General features: G+C 40.9%; 1 protein-coding gene and 1 pseudogene across 3 annotated transcripts in view; one reads left to right on the top strand and one right to left on the bottom strand.

The window, feature by feature from the left end:
- Positions 1–22,146, top strand: part of Dera (deoxyribose-phosphate aldolase) — a 103,994-nt gene that overhangs the window by 16,407 nt on the left and 65,441 nt on the right. For 2 of the 3 annotated variants that reach the window (XM_087214057.1, XM_004845817.4), the window contains exons 2-3: positions 19,866–19,963; positions 21,070–21,217. In XM_087214057.1, coding sequence (XP_087070183.1) covers positions 19,866–19,963; positions 21,070–21,217 — 246 coding nt within the window. Of the gene's footprint in view, positions 1–12,556; positions 12,654–19,865; positions 19,964–21,069; positions 21,218–22,146 lie in introns of those variants that run through there. The other variant, XM_087214058.1, reaches the window with a different exon arrangement.
- Positions 14,258–19,693, bottom strand: LOC106009445 (small ribosomal subunit protein uS15 pseudogene; annotated as a pseudogene).

Here is a 22,146-nt window from a genome sequence, read left to right as displayed (position 1 = left end):
GTACTTTTCATAATGTGATTTTTCAAAATTAGTATTTGCTAAATAAGTTAATAAGAAAGTATTTCCCTGTTTTCTAGTAACTTACAGTGCCTTTTAACTGCTTGATGCAGTAAGCCCATATATTTTGCTCTCTTTCTTTTTGAAGATTCTGGTCATTTGGCCCATTCCTGTTATTTCCTCTTCCTCCTATACATTTACTATGCTCTTATCAGGCTGGCTTGGTCTTTGATTTTGTTCCTTGGGCATGTTATTGGGTATGGAATGCTTGTAGATATTATCTCCTCTGCTATTAGAAATTATTTCTGGCTTCGGAAATCCAGTTTAAATCCCTCTACTTCTTTAACCTCATGTGTCTTTTGTTTTTGTTTTTGATTTTTGGTGCTGGAGATTGAATTTAGGACCTCGTACATGTTAGGCAAGAGCTTGACCACTGAGCTGCATCCCCAGCCTTCTTTCAGAGATTTAAAAACAAGAAACAAAAAAATTAAACTGTTTGTATATTCGCCTTTTGGACTGTGTGGTGGACGTATGGTACCATGGACAGCCAATGAAAAGAACAGAAAATGACCAGGGGCCTGATCACCTTGTGTATCAGTCAGTATTTACTAGAGAAACTGATAGAACACAAGATAGATATAGATATCTATATCTGTCTGTCTGCTGTCTGTCTGCTGTCTATTTATCTATCTATCTGAATTTACAAGATTAGCTTACAATAACCACCCACAGGGTCAGATGAGGAGTCCAGAGGGTCTCTCTGCACACAGGAGAGGGAAGGATTCGAAGTTCTGGAGCTCACTGCTGTGTCCTGGGGGGGTCTGTATCAGGAGGTCCATGGGTCTGCTCTGGAAGGCAAAGACGGGAGCTCCTCCAAAGGAACAGAAGACACCATGACCTTCCTCATTTCCCTTTTATAACAGAGGAGCCCTAGGGTGTGGAATTGCTGAGCGATTGGGGTAAGCTTCTCTTAGCCAGACTTCTCAAGTTGACACAGTCCCTCAACCATCACACCTTGTTTGGACTCTAAGGCCTGAGTGTTAGCTGAAGTCCGGGACCACCCAGTTTTGCCTGAGTGCATCTGCCTGCCTTAATACTTTACCCAGCCCTAGGTGTCTGCTTTGAGGGTTCCTTTTCTCTATGAAAGCCCACCTAGGAAGACAATAGAAAATTTATTTCCCACTAAAGACTTATGGTGTAATAAGCTGCTTTGCCAGGGAAAGGAAACTACACTGTAATTGTGCAATTTAAAATATTTAACCAGGGCCGGGGATTTAGCTCAGTGGTTCCATTGCCTGCCTCGCGAGCGCAAGGTCCAGAGTTCGATCCCCAGCACCAAAAACAAAAAAATTTAACCAAGGGGAATATTTGATTGTGGGGATCTGACGTGCTATCCCTGAAATCTTGCCATTTTGACTTCTGTCCATTCTGGTTTTTTTGTACATTTGACCTTAAGTTCTTTCTCAGCTTTCTGGTCTGTCACTGTTAAATCCTGCCCTGCAGGTTTCTCCTGAAAGTTGGACAAGACTCAGCTCCTTTTAGAGAGAGGCCCTGGTCATGTGACTTCCAGCAGGGCTTCAGGGTCATCTGGGTCAGTGGAGCAGGCCGCAGGAAGCTTGTTATTGTAATTAATTAATTATTAATTACTCACCACTGAGTTATTGTCTTGCTAACTCAGACTAACTTCTGAGTACACACTTCTAATGACTTCTGCTTTTAGAGGAGGGATGGTGTTTTAATGCTTTTGATGACTTGTCACAGAGCATCCGAAAGCAATGGGAAAAACAGCCACCCTGTCAAACCCTGTGCCACAAAAGAACCTTCTTCCTGAGAAGAAATTGCAGAAGATCAGGTGCTGTGGGAAGCAGTGTTTTGAATCAGCAGCCAGCAGGTGGTGATTTCTACTCTAATTCTGTTTTGAACAGATATTCCCAGACAGGGCTGGCAGTCACCACGCTCCATAATGTGGTGGGGGTTTGTTTGTTTGTTTGTTTTGGGAAACAGTGTCAATTCCAGCCCTGTCTGCTTACAGTCAGGGGATTTTAGCACATGTTAGATGCCTGCTGTTTAAGGGGTACACCTGCATTCTAAGCTCCTTCTGCCTGTGTGTGTATTTAAATATATATTTAAGCACAGATAAAGGCATTGCTGGAGAGCATGAGACTGGTAAGAAGTGATCTGGAGAGCATTTAATTTTTTGTGCATATGAAAAGACAGCTGATGATACTAGGTTTGTATAATATGTATTATAGCTACACAGTGAATCTTTTTTCTTTCAAAACTTACTAATCCCAGTTTGAAAATGTTGTGTAGTTCTGTACTACATATCTATAATTAGATATGCACATTGGGGGTTATTCATTTAACTAAATACAGCCACTGTTTTGAAAGGAAATAGGACTTTGAAGTCACACTGCCTTGGATTCCAATTCTGGTTCTTCTACCTATGATATGTAAGTATTTGTACTTATAAATTGTGATGCGTAAAAGATAGGACACAGAATAGTTGTGAAGATCAAATGAGGTATGCATAGAAAAACTGGCATAGAACCTGCAAAGTACCTTTGCACAAAATATTGATAAGGCTGCTGGAAAGTTCTGATTAGAGTAGTGGATATTGTAAGCAAGGATATTTGCGGACTGGAACATGATGTGAGGTTGTAAGAGAGAAGTTCAAAGTATTAGGGCCAGTTGAAGCTCTGATGTAGAAGGCATGATCATAAAATATAGTGAATGCTTAAATAAAAATTTATCCCATTAAAAGACACATTGCTGTTAATCTACCTCACAATACTTCCCTTGCTTCAAACACACTTACCCATTGTTCTTGCCACTTTCTGAAGCAGTTGTGGAAATTCTCTTTTATGTCCTTAGTTGTGTTGTCATGGCTACATCAATATCCTGAATTGATAGAAACATTTCTGGCAATTTCTGTCAAAACCATTATAATTTGTCCTTATCCACCTTATTTACTGGATCTGGCATTGCTCGACTTCTGGCTCTTCCCAAAATCAAAGTGACCAAGAAAGATGAATGTTTTGAATCCATTCAGGACATCGAGGCAGGCAGGACAGCATAACTAAAGACACTCATGAAGGAGGACTTACAGAACTGCTTCAGAATGTGGCAGGAATGATGGGACAAGTGTGTTCAAAGTGAGGGGAATGTTTTGTGAGGGACTAATAGGCAGTGCTTCTTCTAGTGCAATAAATTTTTTCTTTAAAAATTTGTATTTTTTGATCACACCTCTTATGCAGGCATACAGTAGGAGTTGAAATTAGACATGCATTCCATACCTTTATACTACTTTGCTTTCCCTTATATGGAAATGTGATTAAATGATTAAAGTTATCATTGCCTTCCCCACCACCATTAGAATTTATCCATCCTATGTTTTTTCCAGATATTTTTCTTGATTAACATCTTTGACAATTGGTAGCCAAACTCTAGTGTGTTTACTGAATTTTATTGATTCCATGACTGTTTCTAATAAATAATTGGAGACAAGGGCTTATATGTGAGTATTTGAGAACAACATTTTAAAACCAAAATAGACTTTGCTTTTAAAATTCAAATATATCAATTTTAGTAGACGAAGTATAGTGATTCTCAGTAGGTCATTTAATAAATATTTGCTGACCTGCCGTACAAGTGCAAGGTCCCGAGTTTGATCCCTGATACAAAAAAAAAAAAAAATTGCTGAAAAAGACTTAATATGAACTCACAAATTTTAGGAAATGAAAGTTAACACCCTCATAAAATATGTTAGTTATAATTTACTGTGTCTTACCTTAGAGGTAAGACTTAAAATTAATTGTTCCTGGGAGAAGTTATGTATTACCTAAAGTTGATAGTGAAGTATAAGCGATGTTTCATGAAATGAGATTTAAATGGGACAGTGGATAATGGTGGTGAGATATTGAGTACTGGGCAGATATTGAGTGGGAGAATGGGTTTCAGGAAAAATTGGTCCAGATAACATATAATCTTGAATTTCTATTAACATATTGAAGCATATTTTGTGAGTTTATCTTAATTAAATGAAATTATTTTTTTAGTTCTGTTCTGGAGGATTGAAATAATATATTTTCACAGTATTAATTTTGTGCAGGTCTGTGTTAGCGTAAAAAATTCTTGCTGGCTCTCCAACTTGCATGACCAGCACAACATCCAGAAGATGTAGCAGCTTTCTCAATAATATCTTTTTTTTTTTCGGTACCGGGGCTCAAACTCAGGACCTTGGGCTTGCAAGGCAGGCATGTTGCCACTGAGCTACATCCCTGGCCCTCAATAATATCTATTGACTGATGTATGTGTCTGTTGGCTGATAGCATCTTTGGATATTGTAAAATTTTAATTTAAATTCCTTCATCAAGTCTTTTATTGAGAGAGAAGTCTTTCCTTGACAGAGAAGAGTTAAGTAGGATTTCTCTGAAGCTCTTTGCTCCTAGAATAATTGATCAGATTTTTTCAAAGGACTGAGAGTTGAATCTTTACCCAACAGGGGGCCAAAGTTACCTAGCTTCTTGATGAATTTCTCTGTGGTCTAATGATTCTTTCTGAACACTCGGCACATTTAGGGGCTTGGAGAAACTCATTAGAAGTTTTCCTGGAGTATATTGAGTTGAAAGACTACCTATTTGGAAATCCAGTGTGGTTTAGTAAATTTCCGATCATGTATCTTCATGAGCGTGCATAGTAATAAAAGCAAGATCTTGACAATGAAGTTTCTTGTGATATGGGAACGCTTGTCCGTTACCAAATCTATTTAAGATGTTAATTTGACTGAAAAGCATGAAAGAGAATTTTATTTTTTCGTACTGGGAATTGAACTCAGGGCTTCACCCTTGCCAGGCAGGTGCTGCATCACTGAGCGACATCCCCGGCCCAAAAGAATTTTTAGATGATAGATTTTGGAAATATTATCAGTTCAGGGATGTGCTCACAACATTGTTGGGTATTTAAGTGTGTTTGTGTGTGTGTGTGTATTAGTGTGGGTCCCTCTGCCTTGCTGTGCATAGGAAGAGGGTGAAAAAGTATGACTTGACTTCGGCTGATAAGAGTCCATGCCATAAAGCAAAGAAGGCTCGTTGGAGTGTGAAAGAAGCTGTAAATGCTGCTTTGTCTCCCTGTATCTGAGATGTTTTCTGCTATCCTTACAAAGCAGTTTCTGCGATACAGTGAAATCATAGTCGTCTCAAGCCCATGACTCAAGTCTTCATGGTTTATGAGAGAGAAGCTGCATCTTTTAGGGTTAGAATAGCATACATTTTAATGAAATTTCTGCAATAATGGGAAAAAGGTAAAATAGCAGGATGGAGCTTAGAAAAAATTTTAGGAGATATTCATGAATCATTAATTTAATTTAATTTTAATTTTAATTTTTTTGATATTGGGGATTGAACTTGGGACCTTGCACTTGCAAGGCAGGCGGTGGAACCACTGACTGAGCTAAATCCCTGGCTCCAATTGTTAATTTTAGATGTCTATCTGGCATTCAACCTCTTATTTAATTATTGAATATCTTATTGAGTTATTATAGAATTATTGGAGTAACAAAGTAGTTTACGAATATCAGGTAGCTAATGTAGCAACCAGCCTACGAGCTTAGTTCAGACCTGACCAAGGGGTGACGAGGATGAAAAAGAGACACAGAAACAGGCCAAGAGGCTCATGTCTCCCTCCGACATAGAGCCCCACATGACTGGCGCACCTCGGCCGTATTCCCTCAGACAGGGGCACGAGCAATTGGTTCTACAGGATCTATCCGTCTCCCGCCCTCCACGGCACTTCTCCGGGTGAACAACTCAACCTCGGGAGTTTTTACCTCTCCCTGCAGCGTGTCAGCAGCTTGCTTGCCCTCTGTCTTCTCAGCGCTCACTGAGGGGGGAAATTAGGCCTCAGTCTTCCCATCTGATCTCCACAGATAAACACTGAAGTGAAGCTGGGTCTTTACTTCTAGTCTGGAGTTCTAATTTGGACTCCTGTTCTTAGATGATCTGACAGTGTTCCTTTGAGAAAATAAAGCCATGTGACCTGTGCTTCCCTGTCTTATTGTATAGCATGAGCCTTGCTGTATGTATCCTGATTAATCATAAAATACTTCTTTTCTTTGAAATGACTATTTAACTTTGTTGACAACAGATGTATATCCTTTGGAAAGATATAGGTCTACAAGAGTAAATAAAGCAAGCCCCAGCCCCACTACCCTATATATACAATTTCTTCTCCCCAGAGATGTCCGTTTCTTCTAATATTTGCTTCCGTATTTCCAAGTAACATTCTTTTATTGTTTTTCTTAATTTTTCAGTAAGTTTTATCCTCGGCTTTCTTTGGAAGCTAAAGATGTGGCTCTCTTGCAACACCCCACCCCTGTGGGTTTTCCTTTCTCCTCTCACAGTAGTATAAAATTGTTCAGTAACTTTTGGATAAATTTTCAGGGTTTTTATTATTATCACTATGTACATATTCGTATTTAAGCCATATGGTATATTATCATTGCATTGCATTTGTTATACACATTTTTATTTTTCCTAGAATGGTCTCATTTGCTTAGCTTTCTGAGTAGTTATTTCTAGTTGAATAAATTAGAAAATTCTTCTTTGTTCTGTCAGCAAGGCCAGATAACTGATCAGCAGCGTTCTGGTGTTCTTGGCAACCTTATTCTTAGGCCAGGTCCTCCGCTCTCCTGCTCTGATGTTGCTGTCCCTAGGCCTGCTGCTCCTCTATAACTTACACCCTGGGCCTTTCCTTTGCCTTATCCTGGGGTTTCTTTCACACTGCTATTTTGGATCCCTTATTTCCATGTTTTCTTCTTCCTTGCTTTTCCTGATTTTGGTGGAGCACAATCATTAGTAACTTCTTGAAAATGAAGGCTTCAAATGTCAGAAAATGCTTTTATTCTCCAGTCTAGGTCCAGGGCCCTCTCCTGCTTCTCTCTTTGTACTAGGAATCTCTCTCCACTCTCCTCCCTCTCTCTCCCTTCTCTCTACATACTGGGAATCCTGAGTTACATCACCTGCACTTTATTTTTTTATTTTGAGATAGGGTCTCAGTGAGTCACTCATGCTGGGCCGGAATTTGCAAACCTCCTGCCTCAGCCTCCCAGAATGCTGGGATGTAACACTATGCCTGGCTCATGTTTAATTGACGGTTTGGCTGAGTATAGAATTCTGTGTTGAAACACTGATGTCTCAGAAATTTGAAAGTGTTCTCTTGGGTTTAGCCATTGTTCCTATGTAGGGATTTCGTGCTATTCTTATCTCTCTTTTGTAATGCAGTCTTTTTTAAGTTATCTTTAGGAATCTTGAAAATGTTCTCTTTATCCCCAGAGTTCTGAAGTTTTACACTGATATGCTTTGGTGTGATCTCATTTTTTTAATTACCTGCACCTTTGCTAGGGCATCTCTGTTTGCAAGCCAGATGCTCCTGTAGTTTCAGGAACTTTTGGTCAGTTATTTCTCTGATTAATTTCTTCCCTTTTCAAAATAATTTTCTCAGCAAACAAATAAAAAACTATATGTATTTATTGTGTATATTTCAAAATATGTGTATATTGAAGAATGGCTGAATCAAGCCAATTAACATATACATTAAAACGTACTTTTTCTTGTGCTGAGAAAAGTTAAAAGTACTCTCTTGGCAGATTTTCAAGAATAAGATACATCATTATTAACTGAAGTCAACATGTTGTACAATAGAGCTCTTTTTCTGTGCTACTGGGATTGAATCCAGGGCCTTTATATTGAGCTACATCTCCAGCGTATTTTTTTCTTTTCTTTTTTTTTATTTTTTGGTACTGGGGATCGAACTCGGGACCTTGCGCTTGCGAGGCAGGCAGAGGAACCACTGAGCCAAATCCCTAGCTCTTTTTTTCATTTCTTTCTTTGGTTTTTTGTTTGTTTGTTTGTTTTTTGGTACCGGCAATCCAACTCGGGTCCTTGCGCTTGCGAGGCAGGCTGGGGAACCATTGAGCTAAATGCCCCGCCCCTTTTTTTCATTTTTTAAGACAAGGTCTTGCTAAATTGCTAAATTGTCTCAGCCTTCCAGAGTGCTGCGATTATGGGCCCACACCACCATGCCTGGCTACTATGTAGCTCTTGAATTTATTTTTCCTTCCTACCTGAAAATTTGTATCCTTGGATCGACCTCTCCAATCCCCAACTCCCCGCCCCCCAGTCACTTAATAACCACTATTCTGTTCTCTGCTTCTATGAGTTTGGCTATTTGACATTTCACGTGTAAGTGAGAGCTTGTATTTCTTTCCTATTCCTGACTTACCCACCCAGCGTAATGTTCTCCAGAGTAATTCATGTTGTTACAGATGACCAGACTTCTTTCGTTTTTAGAATTTAATTGTATTCCATTGTGTACACAGTATATATGTACCATGTTTACTTTATCCATTCAACTATTGATAGGTTGGTGTTACGTCTTGACTAGTGTATGCAGCAGTGAACATATGAATATCTCCTTGAGTATATACTCAGTGGAAATGCTGGATCATATGGAAATTCTCTTTTTCATTAACCTTCATACTGCTTTCTACAACAGCTATACTAATAAACATTCCCATTAACATTGTTCAAGGATACCATTTCTTCTACATCTTTTCATTTTCTTAATTGTCTTTATGGAATTCATATTCTTTTTATCTTAATAACTTACCTTTCTTGCTTTATAGGTAACGATATTATTTACAGTTATTGTGAATATTCTTCTGTTTTTACCATGTTTATTTCTTCTAATTACCTCTGCCCCCTACTCCCCCAACCTTGTTTTTACCATCTTTTGTGATAGAAAATTCCATCATATTTTAGGCGATCCTTCATTGTACTTTCATGTTAAAGAGGCAGGCAGCTGTGTAGTAAGAACTTAATCTTGCCCAAGGAGAGGTCTAGCTTTTGTGGATGGCTCACGGGAGGCAATCTCTAACCTTTAGGCTGGCCTGTGGAGAGGTCTCTATTGAACCGGGCTTTAGGCCATTACAGGAGTCTCACTGCTTCATGGTAAGTATTTGGGGCCCTGTAGTATCAGCTTGACTTTAGAGGCGCTAGAGACTGAGGTCAGCCATTGGGGCAGCTAGCCATGCCTTTTTCACAAGCCCTGGAAGAAGCTATGGACACTGGAAGTCTATGTGGGTCGCCCGGGTTGGCCGTACGCTGAACCAGTGCTACCAGGAAGAGTGAGCACTGTCCATTGAGCCTTGGGAAGGAGAGTGGGAAACCCTGTGCCAGGAGCTCTCCAGGACTCTGCCCCCTACGTATCTTCACTTTCTAGTGTTTAGTGACTTCTGAGTGCCCATCTGGTAAATTTGTTGCTGTTTTGAGACAGGGTCTTGCTCTGTATTTCAGGGTAGCCTTGAGCTCACTGTGTAGCCCAGGTTGGCCTCAAACTTGCAGTGAATCTCATGCCTCAACCTTTCGAGTATGTGGATTACAGGTGTGCACCACCACATCCAACTCCTTGTAGTGAATTATTGAGCCTCTGATGATTGGGGGAACATCTTACTAAGCTTGCACTTGGTGTTAGAAGTGAGGTTTGTTTTGTACACTTCCTCCAAACTTTATAGCCGCAGAAAGCTATTGGCTCTTTTCTGGGCAAACAATGGGATTTATCAACCCTAGGGTGATCTTGGTGGGTCACTTCATTCAAAGACTCTCAGTTGTTTAGTCTTTTGGGGTCTTTTCTCTGGTTAATTTGTGTAGAGCCGAGCCCTCCAGTCTTTTGCGTGTGTGTGCGGACGTGCGCGCAGACCTGACCACAAGCGTTCTCAGTGTTGGGTAGGAGAGGGCGCCTGTGGTAGCAGTGAGTATGGGTTCTCGCCTATTTCTTCTCTTTTCTCTGTAATGATCTCCACAGCAGAAGTGGCACAGGGTCTTGTGGGAGCCCATGAACCGGGGCGCCTGATGTGTGTCTGGAAGTCAGGGAAGCTTTGTGGAAACGATGCTCTTACACTGACCCTGATGGGGGACAGGTAGGTACCCATGAGGCTGGAGGGAAGAGAGCTGCAGGCCAGGGCACCCACACTCACTTGGGCAGATGTGTCAGTGTCACTTCCCTGGGGAATCAAGTGAGGCACCCGTGACCTGTCATGGTGCACATTCACAGGGAAACAGCGCTGCGGGTGTCACGCGAGAGGCAGGTTTAGATTGCAGGAACAAAACTCATGGTGGTTGACTAGTGAATATCATGTATGCAAATACAGACAGTGGAGTTCTAAATGAAATTTTGTTTAAAAGTTAGGATTAGATTTATCTCATTTGGTGTGATAAGCATGGCTTTAGTTGTATTTTTTTTTTTTTACTAATTTTTAAAAAGTTCTTTGTTAACTGCATTCTCACCATCACTTGAATTTTTTTTAATGGTAATCTGATGAATGTAGTGCCAAGGAGATGCTGGATTTTATTTATTTATTTTTATTTATTTGTTTATTTTTGCTTAAATTCTTTTATTTTAGGTATTCAATATCTTTACATTTATCATTGGGTGCTTTTTTGTACCTGTACATGATGTGTCTTGGTTCTTATTTTTTCCCCCTTCCCCTGCTCTCCCTTCACCCCCTCCACCCTTCCCTATTTACAAAGATGTTTCCATTTTTTCCTTTTCTCATAATTTTTCCTTTCCCTTCTTGCCTTTCCTCTTCCCCTCCCACTTCCCCTACCTCTTTGGACCTTTTCTTCCTATTTCAAATTATAAATTATTCATTTTAATCATTTTAATCCTTATTTACACTTTCAGTTTCTCACACTAGAGAAACCGGTATTTACACATGTGTGTCCTATTTATTTCACTTAAGAGTATGGCCTCAAATGCATCCATTTAGCTATAAATGTCTCTAGTTTCTCATTTGTTATGGCTGAGTACTACTCCATTTTATTAAAAAAACCACATCTTCTTTATCCAGTTTCCAGTTAATGGACATTTGGGCTGTTTACAAGTTTTAGCTATTACAAACTGTGCCGCAGTAAACATGGGTGCACATATATCGCTGTGGTACGATTCTTTTAATTCTTTGGGGAAGATACCCAGCAGGGGAATAGCTGGGTCAGATGGGACCTCCAGCCCTAGTTCTTTGAGGTATCTCCACACTGATTTCCACAGTGGTTGCAGCAGTCTGCACTCCCACCAACAATGGAGAAGGGTTCCTTTCTCCCCACAACCCCACCAGCAATTGTTATTGGTTGATTTCATGATAGCAGCCGTTCTTTCTGGGGTGAGGTGGAATCTCAGTGTTGTTTTCATCTGCAAGGAGATGCTGAATTTTAGATTAGCTACTGCTTGTACCTAAGTATTCAGATCCAAGCTAATGGCTTATGGAACTTTGGATTTCCTTTCTAGAATGCTAAGGTATACTATAATTGGGCTTCTCAGGTTTAAGACTTTCAGTCTCCCATTTGTCTGTTGGTGATTTAACCCTCTCAGTCTACCAACCTTAGCTTTTCATACGTCACCAAACCACCTTTCAGGCTTCATTTCTGTTTTCCTCTGATATGTACTTGATTCTTCAGGGGAAAAAAAAATTCTTCCTCAACTAAACTTGAGTTCTTACACCTCAAGGTCTTGCATTTAGAATGCTAGTCCTGTCTTTGCCTGCTCAGCCAGCCCTAACCCACCTCTCCTTACCTTTTAATTTTTTATTTTTTGGCAGTACAGGGAACTGAAGCCTGGGGCTGCACAATGAGCTACATCCTAGCCTTTTGATATTTCTTATTTTGAGGTGGGATCTTGCTAAGTCACTCAGTTGAATATGTGAGACTTAAACTTGTGATCCTCCTGCCTCAGCTTCCCAGAGTGCTGGGATTACAGGTGTGCACCACCACGCCTAGCCTAACCCACCTCTTCTTTGCCGATGTTGGCATAACTTCCCACATGATGTGCCTTCCACCTCAGGTACATGCTCTTTCTTAAACTTTCGTTGCCCGCATACCTCATTTACTGTGTTTCCTCATTAACAAGACAGAATAAGGCATAAGAGTTCTTATTTCTACTTTTAGTTTTTACATCTCTTGGTTACAAGAGTCATCTAACTTATTTTAGCACCTAGTGAGATAGGACTCATTAAATTTGATTTTAGCTGATTTAAATTCAGATTATTAGTTACTTTCCCTGTGATCTCTTTAAAGTGTTTAGCCCACCCAAGAGAACACATAACAATGTTCTAGCTTATCCTTGTTCTAAATATTTCTTCAAAGTATCCCTATTTGATTTACACCTTTATTTGACCCAGTAACTTGACACCAAAGGCAAAAGAGCCTCTCCATTTGGCCTTATGTTTCCTATCTGTTCTCTGTCGCCTGCATGTATGCTGTGAGCTGTTTCTCCTCTGAAATGCGTCTCTGCCCTGCCACCGTGCCTTGATCTAGCCAACTGTGGACTGAAACTGCTACAAACTGTGAGCTGAAATAAACCTTTCCTTGTTTAACTTTGGGTGTTGGGTGTTTTGTCACAGTAACAAAAAAAGTAACTAAATCAATCACTTATTTTCCATGAGTAATATGTAAAAATCAGTTTTTCACAACAGTACTTACTGATGTACCTAATTCTTTTTAATGGCTGACTTGTATTCCATATTATGGATTTGGTATATTTTATTGAACAGGGCCTAGATCTTGAAAATGCCTCTGGAAATAGCTCTTTATATCTGCATACTCAATGTAAGTATTTCTTTTCTTTCTTTTTTTTTTTTTTTTTTGTGGTACTGGAAATTGAACTCAGGGCCTTATGCTTGCCAAGCAGGTATGGTGCCACTGAGCTATATCCCCGGCTCAGTGTAAGTATTTCAATGCAATGTATTATGTGTGATGATTATCTTTTAAAAACACTTTTTTTAAAAGCCATATTTAAAAATCTTCAATAACTCCTGATCACCTATATAATAAAATCTAGATCAATGCTGCCTCATGGAAATAGGAGACACTAAGTAATTTTAAATTTTCTAGTATGCACATTTTTAATAAGTAAAAAGAAATAGGTGAAAATATTTTAATAACATTCAACCAAATATATTCCAATTATTATGATTTTACTGTGTGATCAGTATTAAAACATTAAGGGTTATTTTACAACTTTTTCATACTAAGTTTGAAATCTGTATTTTGCATTTCAAGCTTGTCTTCACTTGGATTATCCATGTTTCAGGTGCTTGGCAAGGCACATGTGGCCAGTGGTTGGACTGCACACGTACAGACCTGGCCTACTACTTGAGGCACTTTACTGATAAGCCACAGTCAAATTTAGCCAGCCTGCTTTTGTTCCTGCCACTCCCTTATGCCACAAACTTGTTCTGTAGTTTTTCTGAATCCCATGGTCAGAGTTTCTCAACTTTGGCACTGTTGACATTTGCAGCAGATAATTCTTTGATGTGGGAGACTATCTTGTATGTTGTAGGATGTTTACCGGCATTCCTGTTCTCTACCCAGTGGACAGAAGTGGAACCTGTCCCCAGGTCCCCAGCTGTGGCAACTGGAAATGCCTCCCAACTGAGAACCAGTGCTTTAAGTCAACCTCAAGCCTCCACTTATCCACTAGGAGTTTTCATGGCCAAGTGATTAAGCCTACTGTAAGCTAGCTTTCCTGTGAACATGCCTTATTACTTACCCTGTGTCTTAGGTACTTTTTTCACTGCTGAGACAGAATATCTGACACTCAAAGTTAAAGGAAGAAAGATTTATTTTGGCTCTCAATTTGAAGAGGTTTCAGTCCAAGCTTGGATGGCTCCAAGGCAGAATGGCATGGCAGAGGAACATTGCAGAGGAGAAAGAGTTCATGGCAAAGCTGGGCAAGCAGAAGCATCAAAGCAGCAGCAGCAAGTGACTAGCAGCAAGCAACAAGCAGCAATCAACAGCAGCAACTCTCTTTTTGTCTCATATTCTGTCCAGACTACACGCCCTTAGGGCAAGTAGCACTCATACCCAGGGTGGGCCTTCCCATTATCCACATCCAGAACTGTGCCACACCAGTCAGTGGACTAATTTAGTAATTACACATCCTTGATCCTAGCGTCACACACTTAATCCCAGCAACACACACTCTAGATCCAGCCACCTCTGAAAAGCCCCACCTCTGACCACATGAGACTCTGGGGGCGACCTCTAGATACAAACCATAACATGGTGCCACTGTGGTAAGTATTAGTTGCAGGGCAAAAGCTTTTTTGTGGTCAAAAAAGTTGAAGAAACATGGACTTTTTAAAAATTCAAGAAGTTTTGTTGTTGTTGTTGTTAGACAGTGATTTTATTGCCACAGTATGCAGGCAAATTTATGTCACCAGGGCAGAGGCTGTGGATGACTCATTTCCAATTTTGAGGAGGACCCACTTGGTCTTAAAATATGGAGGCAATTGGTGAATTTGGCTCTCAATCAGAATCGGATGGAACTTGGCCTCCTTATCCTTTCTGTTCCTCTCAAGATACTTTTGAATGGCAACTGCTTTCTTAATTAAGAGGTAAGGATCCTAAGAAAAATGAGGAGCGAATTTCTCAAGATTTTATTGCCTGTCATCAAATGGACTTGTACCATGCCGCGAGAATCCCTCAGGATTACACTGACTGTGAGGGAACAGGCCCTTCTTGGTCAGTTTGTAAATCTGCTCCCCGTGTCATCAGATGTTAGCTTCAGCCAAACAGGGACACTTCAGAGATGGGGCAGAGCCCACTGGGACAGGCCCTTCCTGGGAGCATCCAAGCACACCCTTATGGCAGTGGCTGTCAGGACAAAGAGTTTTTTGTTTGTTTTTCATGGAACTTTTACTGATCATTGTAGTGAAACTTCCCATCGTTTGTTTCTCCAGTAACCAACTCAGAGCCTTCAGTGTTGGGGAGTCAGTCTCTGGTTTACAGACTTGCTCGGAAGCAGACAGAGGCAGGAGAAGGTCTTCTCTCCCTCGCTGTCCCCTTTGCCATGCACAGCATGTGCCCTGGGTTCAGGCGTTGCACCCGAGGCTCTGTAAAGGCTGAACAATGGCAGCAATAGGGTCAGGCAGCAGCTACTGTGGCTGGCATCTTGACCAGACCTTTGCAGTTAAATGCTGGCAGTGTGCTTCTAGCTTCTAGGTCTCTGTTGTCTTTGGTTCCTGTCTTTTTCTGAGCTTGCTCTTCCAGTCTCTTCACGGTTTATGAGCCCTTAATGTTTTTCCCTTTTTTCTTCCCACTCCAAAATCAGTATTCATTATTTTCAGTGGAAAGATTTCTTACTAATAAAACCTGTGGAACCAGTTGGGAAATGCTGGCCCAAAGCATTGATTTTTCATTTATATATATATATATGTGTATGTGTGTGTGTGTATATATATACATATATGTATATATGTATGTGTATATATATACATATATATATACACACACACACACACATACACACACATATACATGATTTTTTTTTTTCAAGCTCTTCTCAGGTCTGTGGTTTCTCTCCCCCTTTTCCTCTCAAGCTTTTCCAGGGTAGGTGAGCCCAGGCCATCTTCCACTGTGATGTTGCAAGCTGCGATATTGCAACCCATTTGATGATGGATTCTAGGTGTTCTGGAAGGGATAGCTAGGTGGGTGTGAAGTATGAGGAATTCGGTACAGAAGTGATGAATTGGGAGATCGGATTGGTGTTTGATGTGGTGCGAGCCCTCAGTTACAGTTTTTCAGAGGATGTAATACAGTACTCATTCCTTACCTGGACTTGGGTTAGTACTCTTAAAAATGCTCTCACAGATATATGTATGTGGGATAGGAGTTAGAGGTTAAAGCGGAGTGGCAGAGGGGAGAGGTATCATTATATGTAGCAGGGCTGTTGGTGGTGATATATATTGTCAGGTTGCTGTGTCTTGCTTTCTTGAACATCTTTTTGGGTAGAATGTTAGGAGAGTTGGCTGATGCCCAGGAAGGCATGGATGCCCTAGGGCACTTGCCTGGGCTGGTTGGATGCTAGACTCTGAGAAGACTGTTTCTGGATGCCACCTGCTGGTAAGTGTGGTACTGTCAGGATGGTGTCTGTTTTCTGTCTTTTTTGATTAGGGCTCGGGCAAGACTACATGTGCTGATTTACTATGTAAATTGAATGCCTCATGAGCCTGGCTGGATCAGTTGTGCCGTGACACTCAGGAATCATTTTCTAGCCGGCCTAACCCTTTCCAAGGCTAAGGTTGAAAGATTAAACATGATCAACCAATGTTTTAGTAGTTTAAATGTCTGATATGAAAAGTAAATTTACAGTGATATAAGGTTATTGCACAACCATCTCTGAGCCACATACTTGCACATAGGAGAGGGCATGATGGATTCCTGGGAGCATTTAAATTAGAATTGAAAGCAAGCAATGTAGAAATGATAGACAATTCAGTGAATACAATTAAGAAGGGACTCTAAAATATACAAGCGCCTATTTAGAGACATATTAGGAAATAGATTTGGGTGCCACAGTTAAATATAAAAACCCAGAAAGAATTAAGAGACAAATGGAAAATTTAATTTCTTACTTTCTAGGCAAGATCCAAATTCAAAATACATCTCCCTCTGCAGAATTATTATTATCTACAGTCCACATTTTAGGACTAGTGTAAAGAGCACAGGAGATCTAGAACACAGAAGTGATGGCAAGGCTAGAAAATAGGTTTACTGGGAAAATGTTCTCTGTCTCCACTGAGACTTGAACCAGAAAAATAATAATAAAGAAAGATTATAAAACTAGCATTTGAGAACAAATGTATAACTGACAGAAGGGCCTGAACGCCATCAAAATGACACAGTAAGGGAAACAGTGGCAGTTTTCCTCATCGGAGAGTTGTAAGAAGAGCATTATTGCCTCCCAGTTAGGGCTTCATGTCTGTTCTCCCCAGAGGCATGCGTACTTGAAGCTCCCAGCCCCTGGTCCCATAAGAAGAAGATTCCTGGGCCTGCTGAGGTTGTGTGCATTAGAGCCACTTCTTCTGGAAAGGAGACACTAAAGGGTACTTGAATGAAATATTAAAAATTATGAAGGACATAACAAAGACCAGTCAGTCCTTTCTTTTCCCCAGACCCTATAATACGAGAACAAGGGTTATTTGATGAAATTAAAGAGTAGCAAATTAAGTGCCAATAAAATGAGATAGTTACTTATATAATTCATTGCCATGGGAGGTCACAGAGGCAAATTCTGTGGCTGGATTAAACACGGGGCTGGATAATTTTATGGCCATGAGTGATATTTTTAGCCATGGAGACTGGTACTGTGAGAGCAGTGATCCTTTTATGTCCTCCAGTAGATGGTTTTCAAGGATCTCGGAAAGGTGATGTCTGAGGAGTGTAAGAGCAGGCCTTGCCGCTTCTAACCTTGGGTGGAAATTATACTAAATATTTGTGTTTCCAGTGAGTGTTCCCAAGCATCCCATCCATGCTTCGGTCCCATCTTCTCTTGTGGAGTCCAAAAGTCCATTCTGGCCAGAAGCAGTTGTCTGGAATTAGATCATTCCTGGTCTTCAGGAGTCACTCAGCCTATTTATAGAGTGTCTCCTGCATGGCAGGTAGTTTGCTTGGAGTTTGAAAAATCTGATGAGAATATAAGCAACTCCACACATCACTGCCATTCCGGGTGAAGGAGATGGAGTAAAAGTAGACTGCAGAGCTGTACGAAGTACGCAGAAGTAATTGATGCTGCACCTGTGAGCTTTACAGAAGGCCCCCAGGGAAGATGACTTCTGAACTGTGTCTTGACAGATGAATAGGAGTTCGCTCCTCTGGTGAGGTAACGGACGACATTCTACGCAGAAGGAGCAAACAGAATGTCGGGTCCAGAGAGCATATGACCTGTCGTAGCAGGGACCTGCCAGTTGTGTAGACACAGTGTACCCAGAGTTAGAGCGAACATGAAGACCGTGAGAACAGGAGAGAGTCAGTTAGTGAGTCTCCTGGATGTGCCCGGGATCTCTGCCTGAGCACTGCTTCCACTGGTGGCAGTTGTGGGGTGTGGGGAGAGAGAAGAGGAGGGGAAAAACTCTGAGAAGGGCTTTCATGGCCCACCGAGGACAGGCCTGCCACATCGTGCCCCGCAGAGTGACGGCTTCCGTCTGTTAGTCCACTGTGAATCATTACTTGGCCATGAGCCTCACGGTTCACGCAACTCTGCTTTGCTCATTGTTACCGTCTGCCTGACACAGTCTTTACTGTAAGCAAAATCACCGTTATTGGTGATCAAAAAAACCGATCAGTCAATCAGCCCATAAGATCCTTCCCAGTATTTGAGAAGAGGAGGGTTCTACTAGGTCTTTAATTCTGATGAGCCTGGTATGTGTGCTTGGTCCTGGTCCCTTGGGCTCTGCCTAGAACCAACTCAGTCTTTGTGGGAAGGAAGTGGCAGAAGTCTGTCTGACCCCCAGCATCTCATTTTCTCTGTGAAGTTGGCTCGGCAGATGGGCAGGGAAACGTATCCTTGAGAAGCAGGAACAGATGGATTGAAATGTTAAAAATCTGTTTTATTAAATGATTTCAGCTAAGAAAATAAATTTAGGGAGAAAAAAACCACTCAAACTCTGTTCCTTCTTTTTTGTTTGTTTGTTTGTTTATTTATTTATTTATTTTTGAGATAGCTTCTCAGTATGTGGTCCAGGCTGGCCTTGAACTCACTTTGTAGCCCAGGCTGGCCTCGGACTCATGGTGATTCTCTTGCCTCAGCCTCCTGAGTGTTGGGATTATAGGCATGTGCAACCATGCTCAGCCTCTGTTTCTTTTTTTTAGTGACATTTAAATAATACCATCATTATTAATCATTTAGATTCCATCTTGGAAGTTTTGCACCATTAATATTGCACTTTCAAGAAGAAGCAGATGGAAATGGGAGAGTGTCTTTAGTAGATACTTGTTTTCTTGGTCTCCTCTTTGTGGTAGCTACAAATACTTTATTATTATTTGTGTCACATATGGTATGTAATCATTGTTTTTTCCCTATTCTGTTGTAAGAACTATGTAACTGAGGTGTTTTTCCTAAACGATGACTTTCTCACAGTAGTCTTGTAAAGATCTCTAAGGTGATTTTTCAAAATTGTGGAGTCCCTGGAGGGATGTAGAAATGAGCTTAGTTGCAGAAAGTCAGTGGGCACATGTGCAGTTTACCACGGGGCTACCTGTTCCTGGGTGTCAGGACAAAATCCATGTGGGCCAGGCATTGCATTTGATGTGCAACTCTCAGGGTGAGTAAGATCGCAATTCACAATGCGGTGAGTACAAGGAACCGTTTCACAAGGACTCCTTGATGAATTTAACACTTGCTGGGGCTGGGAGCTGGCTCACGTTAGCCTGGAGACAGTCACCTGGAAGCAGAAAGAGAATTTAAGAACAGGTAGGAGGAAGAACTTTTAGACAGAAGCAGCAGAGATACCTCCTGAAACTCTGAGTGGCTTTTTCGCTTTCCTTTTTTCCTAACTTCATTATATCAATATTGTTATTTCTAATATGTTTTGAAAAATTCTGTTTTGATGGGCTTTATCCTATCAGCATCTAGTAGATATTAATCTTGTCAGCAGAGGGGTAGTGATCAAGGATTCCTTTAAGCCCTTGCTTTAATTCACGTAAGCATTTATTAATCATTTGCTGTCCGGCACTAGACCCTCACAAATAAGTCTTTGCTGTCAGGCGCGCTGCCTCCTCCCGCAGTTGTTACTGTTGTTGGTGTAGGGAATCGATATGGTTCCTCTGGTTCCCAGTGCACTTGATCTAAGTGAAGTGTGCCTCATGACGACCCGGCGTCCTCCAACAGGGTTATGCGGTTGTGGTGTGAAAAAGAAGTGCACATTGGAAGAGAACTCTGATAGCTAATGATGAATGTATCCTTTTAAGTGCCCCATAAGGAGAGGTGGCTGTGTTTAAACTTTGCAGTTTCAAAAAGTGTCGTTCTCTCTCCTTTAGACCTTGGCTGGATCTCCAAAATACAAGTGAATCAACCGGCAGTCCTGAGGCGGGCGGAGCAGATCCAGGCTTGCAGAACCGTGAAGAAGGAGTGGCGAGTAAGGGCTCTTCCTGAGCGCTCCGTCCCTGTTCCCTTGTTTCACGATGCCCGGCCTCTTTCTTCCCTCAAGACCACAGTATTGAATTTTGCTCAAGATGCATCGAAACTTAAAAGATTGCAGTTGTCCCTGACTTATTTTAATAATTCATATATGATGATGACGGGTTGTAGAAAGATAACACATTTATCCAAACAAGTTAAAAATCTTATCACTCTTGAGTGGCAAAGCTGCAAATGAATTTGAGGCATCTTTATTCATGAGTGAATTACACAGCATATTTTCTCAACACACTTATTCAATTTCTTAGACGTGCCTTCTTCAGCTGTCTGCTATTCTAATTTTAAAGCTGTAACATCTAAACCTGGTATGTCCACTGTTGAGGCCTAGTGGTATTAAGAATTGACCTTCTTTGACCGTCATGTTTACCTTCCTGTTACTTTCAATAAGTCATTTTTCAAAGTTCCCAAGATGATGTTTTGCAGAGTCCTTGTGGTCAGCATATTCGCCAGCCAAAGACGTGCTGTGCTGGCCTAAGTGGGATTCAGAGTCCCTCCCCTGAGGGAGGCAGGCTATTTCGACTGCATCTTTCAGGGTAACATTTCACATTTTGGAAATATTCTGATTGAAAAGATAAAAGGAAATTCATCATAATGAGCTGTGAAATAGGATGATTGTTCTAAAAATGGAATTGAGTTAAATGGAAACAAAGCAACAAGTCACTTAGAGACTTTCTAAAATAGTGTCTTATCTCTGACTCGACAGTGGGAGAGAAAATTAAGATAGACGTCTTCCCGAGTTCTTCCCGTGTTCTTCCCATTTCGGGTTCTGATGGCTGAGGTGGAGAAGTCAGAAGTGGGGGCAGGTGGTACATTAGAGGTTTCACTTTGGGGTATCTGTCGGAGAAAAAAATTGAACGCTATTTTTCCTTTCTGTTTTGTACTGGTAAGGTTCCTCTTGAATTATGTTTATATCCTATATCATAATATGCCTTAGAACAATGTACATGTCTGATATTAGTGTCCATATTTGTCTGATTTTCTGCTAACAGAGTTGGAAATTAATTTTATTTTTCATTTGATTTCTTTTTCTTTTCTTCCTACCAGGCTGCTTGGCTCCTGAAGGCTGTTACCTGTATAGATCTCACTACACTGTCGGGTGATGATACCTTTTCCAACATTCAAAGGCTCTGTTACAAAGCCAAATACCCAATCCGGGAAGATCTCTTAAAAGCCTTGAATATGCATGATGAAGGTAATGTTGTGTGCAATGCATTTGCTGTTTGTCTGCTTATAATACTAATTACTAGCTCTGAGAGAGCTTAGGATTCAGCTGCAGAGATAGAAGTAGTGCTAAAGTCTGGGCTAGAAACCCTGGTCATGTGTGTATAAACAAACAGTTGAGATTCTCCCTTGAAAAACAGCAAGACGGGAATCTGAGGCTTGTTTTTTTAGGTCAGTTCTTTCTATCGATGAACTGAATCTTCTTTTCTTTTTTTTGAATCTTCTGGTAGAGAGTTTTCTTATATTTCTTTTCAGTTCCTGAGCTTTGGGAATTTTCTGTCTAGTGACTCTAAAATACTGATTCTGATTCCCTAGCCATATGTGAAAAAGGCAATCTCATTACTTAATAATCACATCTCATACATAAAAGTATTTTCTCTGAGAAAATGAAATACATTAGAGAATAAATGCAAATGGTAAATATTACATGCTTGTATATCAGGTCTTTCAAAAAAAAGAGTTGTGTCCACTTTCTCAGTATACACTGAGGAAAGAAATTTCTAACATTGCCTTAAGATTAGACCTTAATTTTAGAAATGGAGTCTGTCTCTGTTTTTCTCACTCTCCCCATCTCTCTGTCTCTGTCTCTGTCTCTGTCTCTGTCTCTGTCTCTGTCTCTCTTGCTTGCGCTTTCTCTCTCCTGGAAGTTAAATCCAGGGCTGCATCCCCACTCCGTTTTTAAAAACTTTTTATTTTGAGACAGGATTTCCTTAAGTTGCAAAGGTGCCCAGGATGGGCTCGGACTTGTGAACCTCCTGCTTCAGCCTCCCAGAGTGCTGGGATTACAGGCCTGCACCACTCTGGGCCTGGCGGTTTCCCTTACTCTCTGTGTGAGGAGCTGAGAACTGGAAGGCTAAGAGGTACTTCCAGCACGGCATAGATCTCCTCTCTGTGGACGGA

This window comes from Heterocephalus glaber, unplaced genomic scaffold (assembly GCF_053883595.1).
Source record: "Heterocephalus glaber isolate CG9 unplaced genomic scaffold, H.glaber_assembly_v1.0 deba00001444, whole genome shotgun sequence".
Taxonomy (NCBI): Eukaryota; Metazoa; Chordata; class Mammalia; order Rodentia; family Bathyergidae; genus Heterocephalus; species Heterocephalus glaber.
The sequence above is the reverse complement of the archived record's forward strand: the minus strand, read 5'-3'. Positions and strand labels throughout refer to the sequence as shown.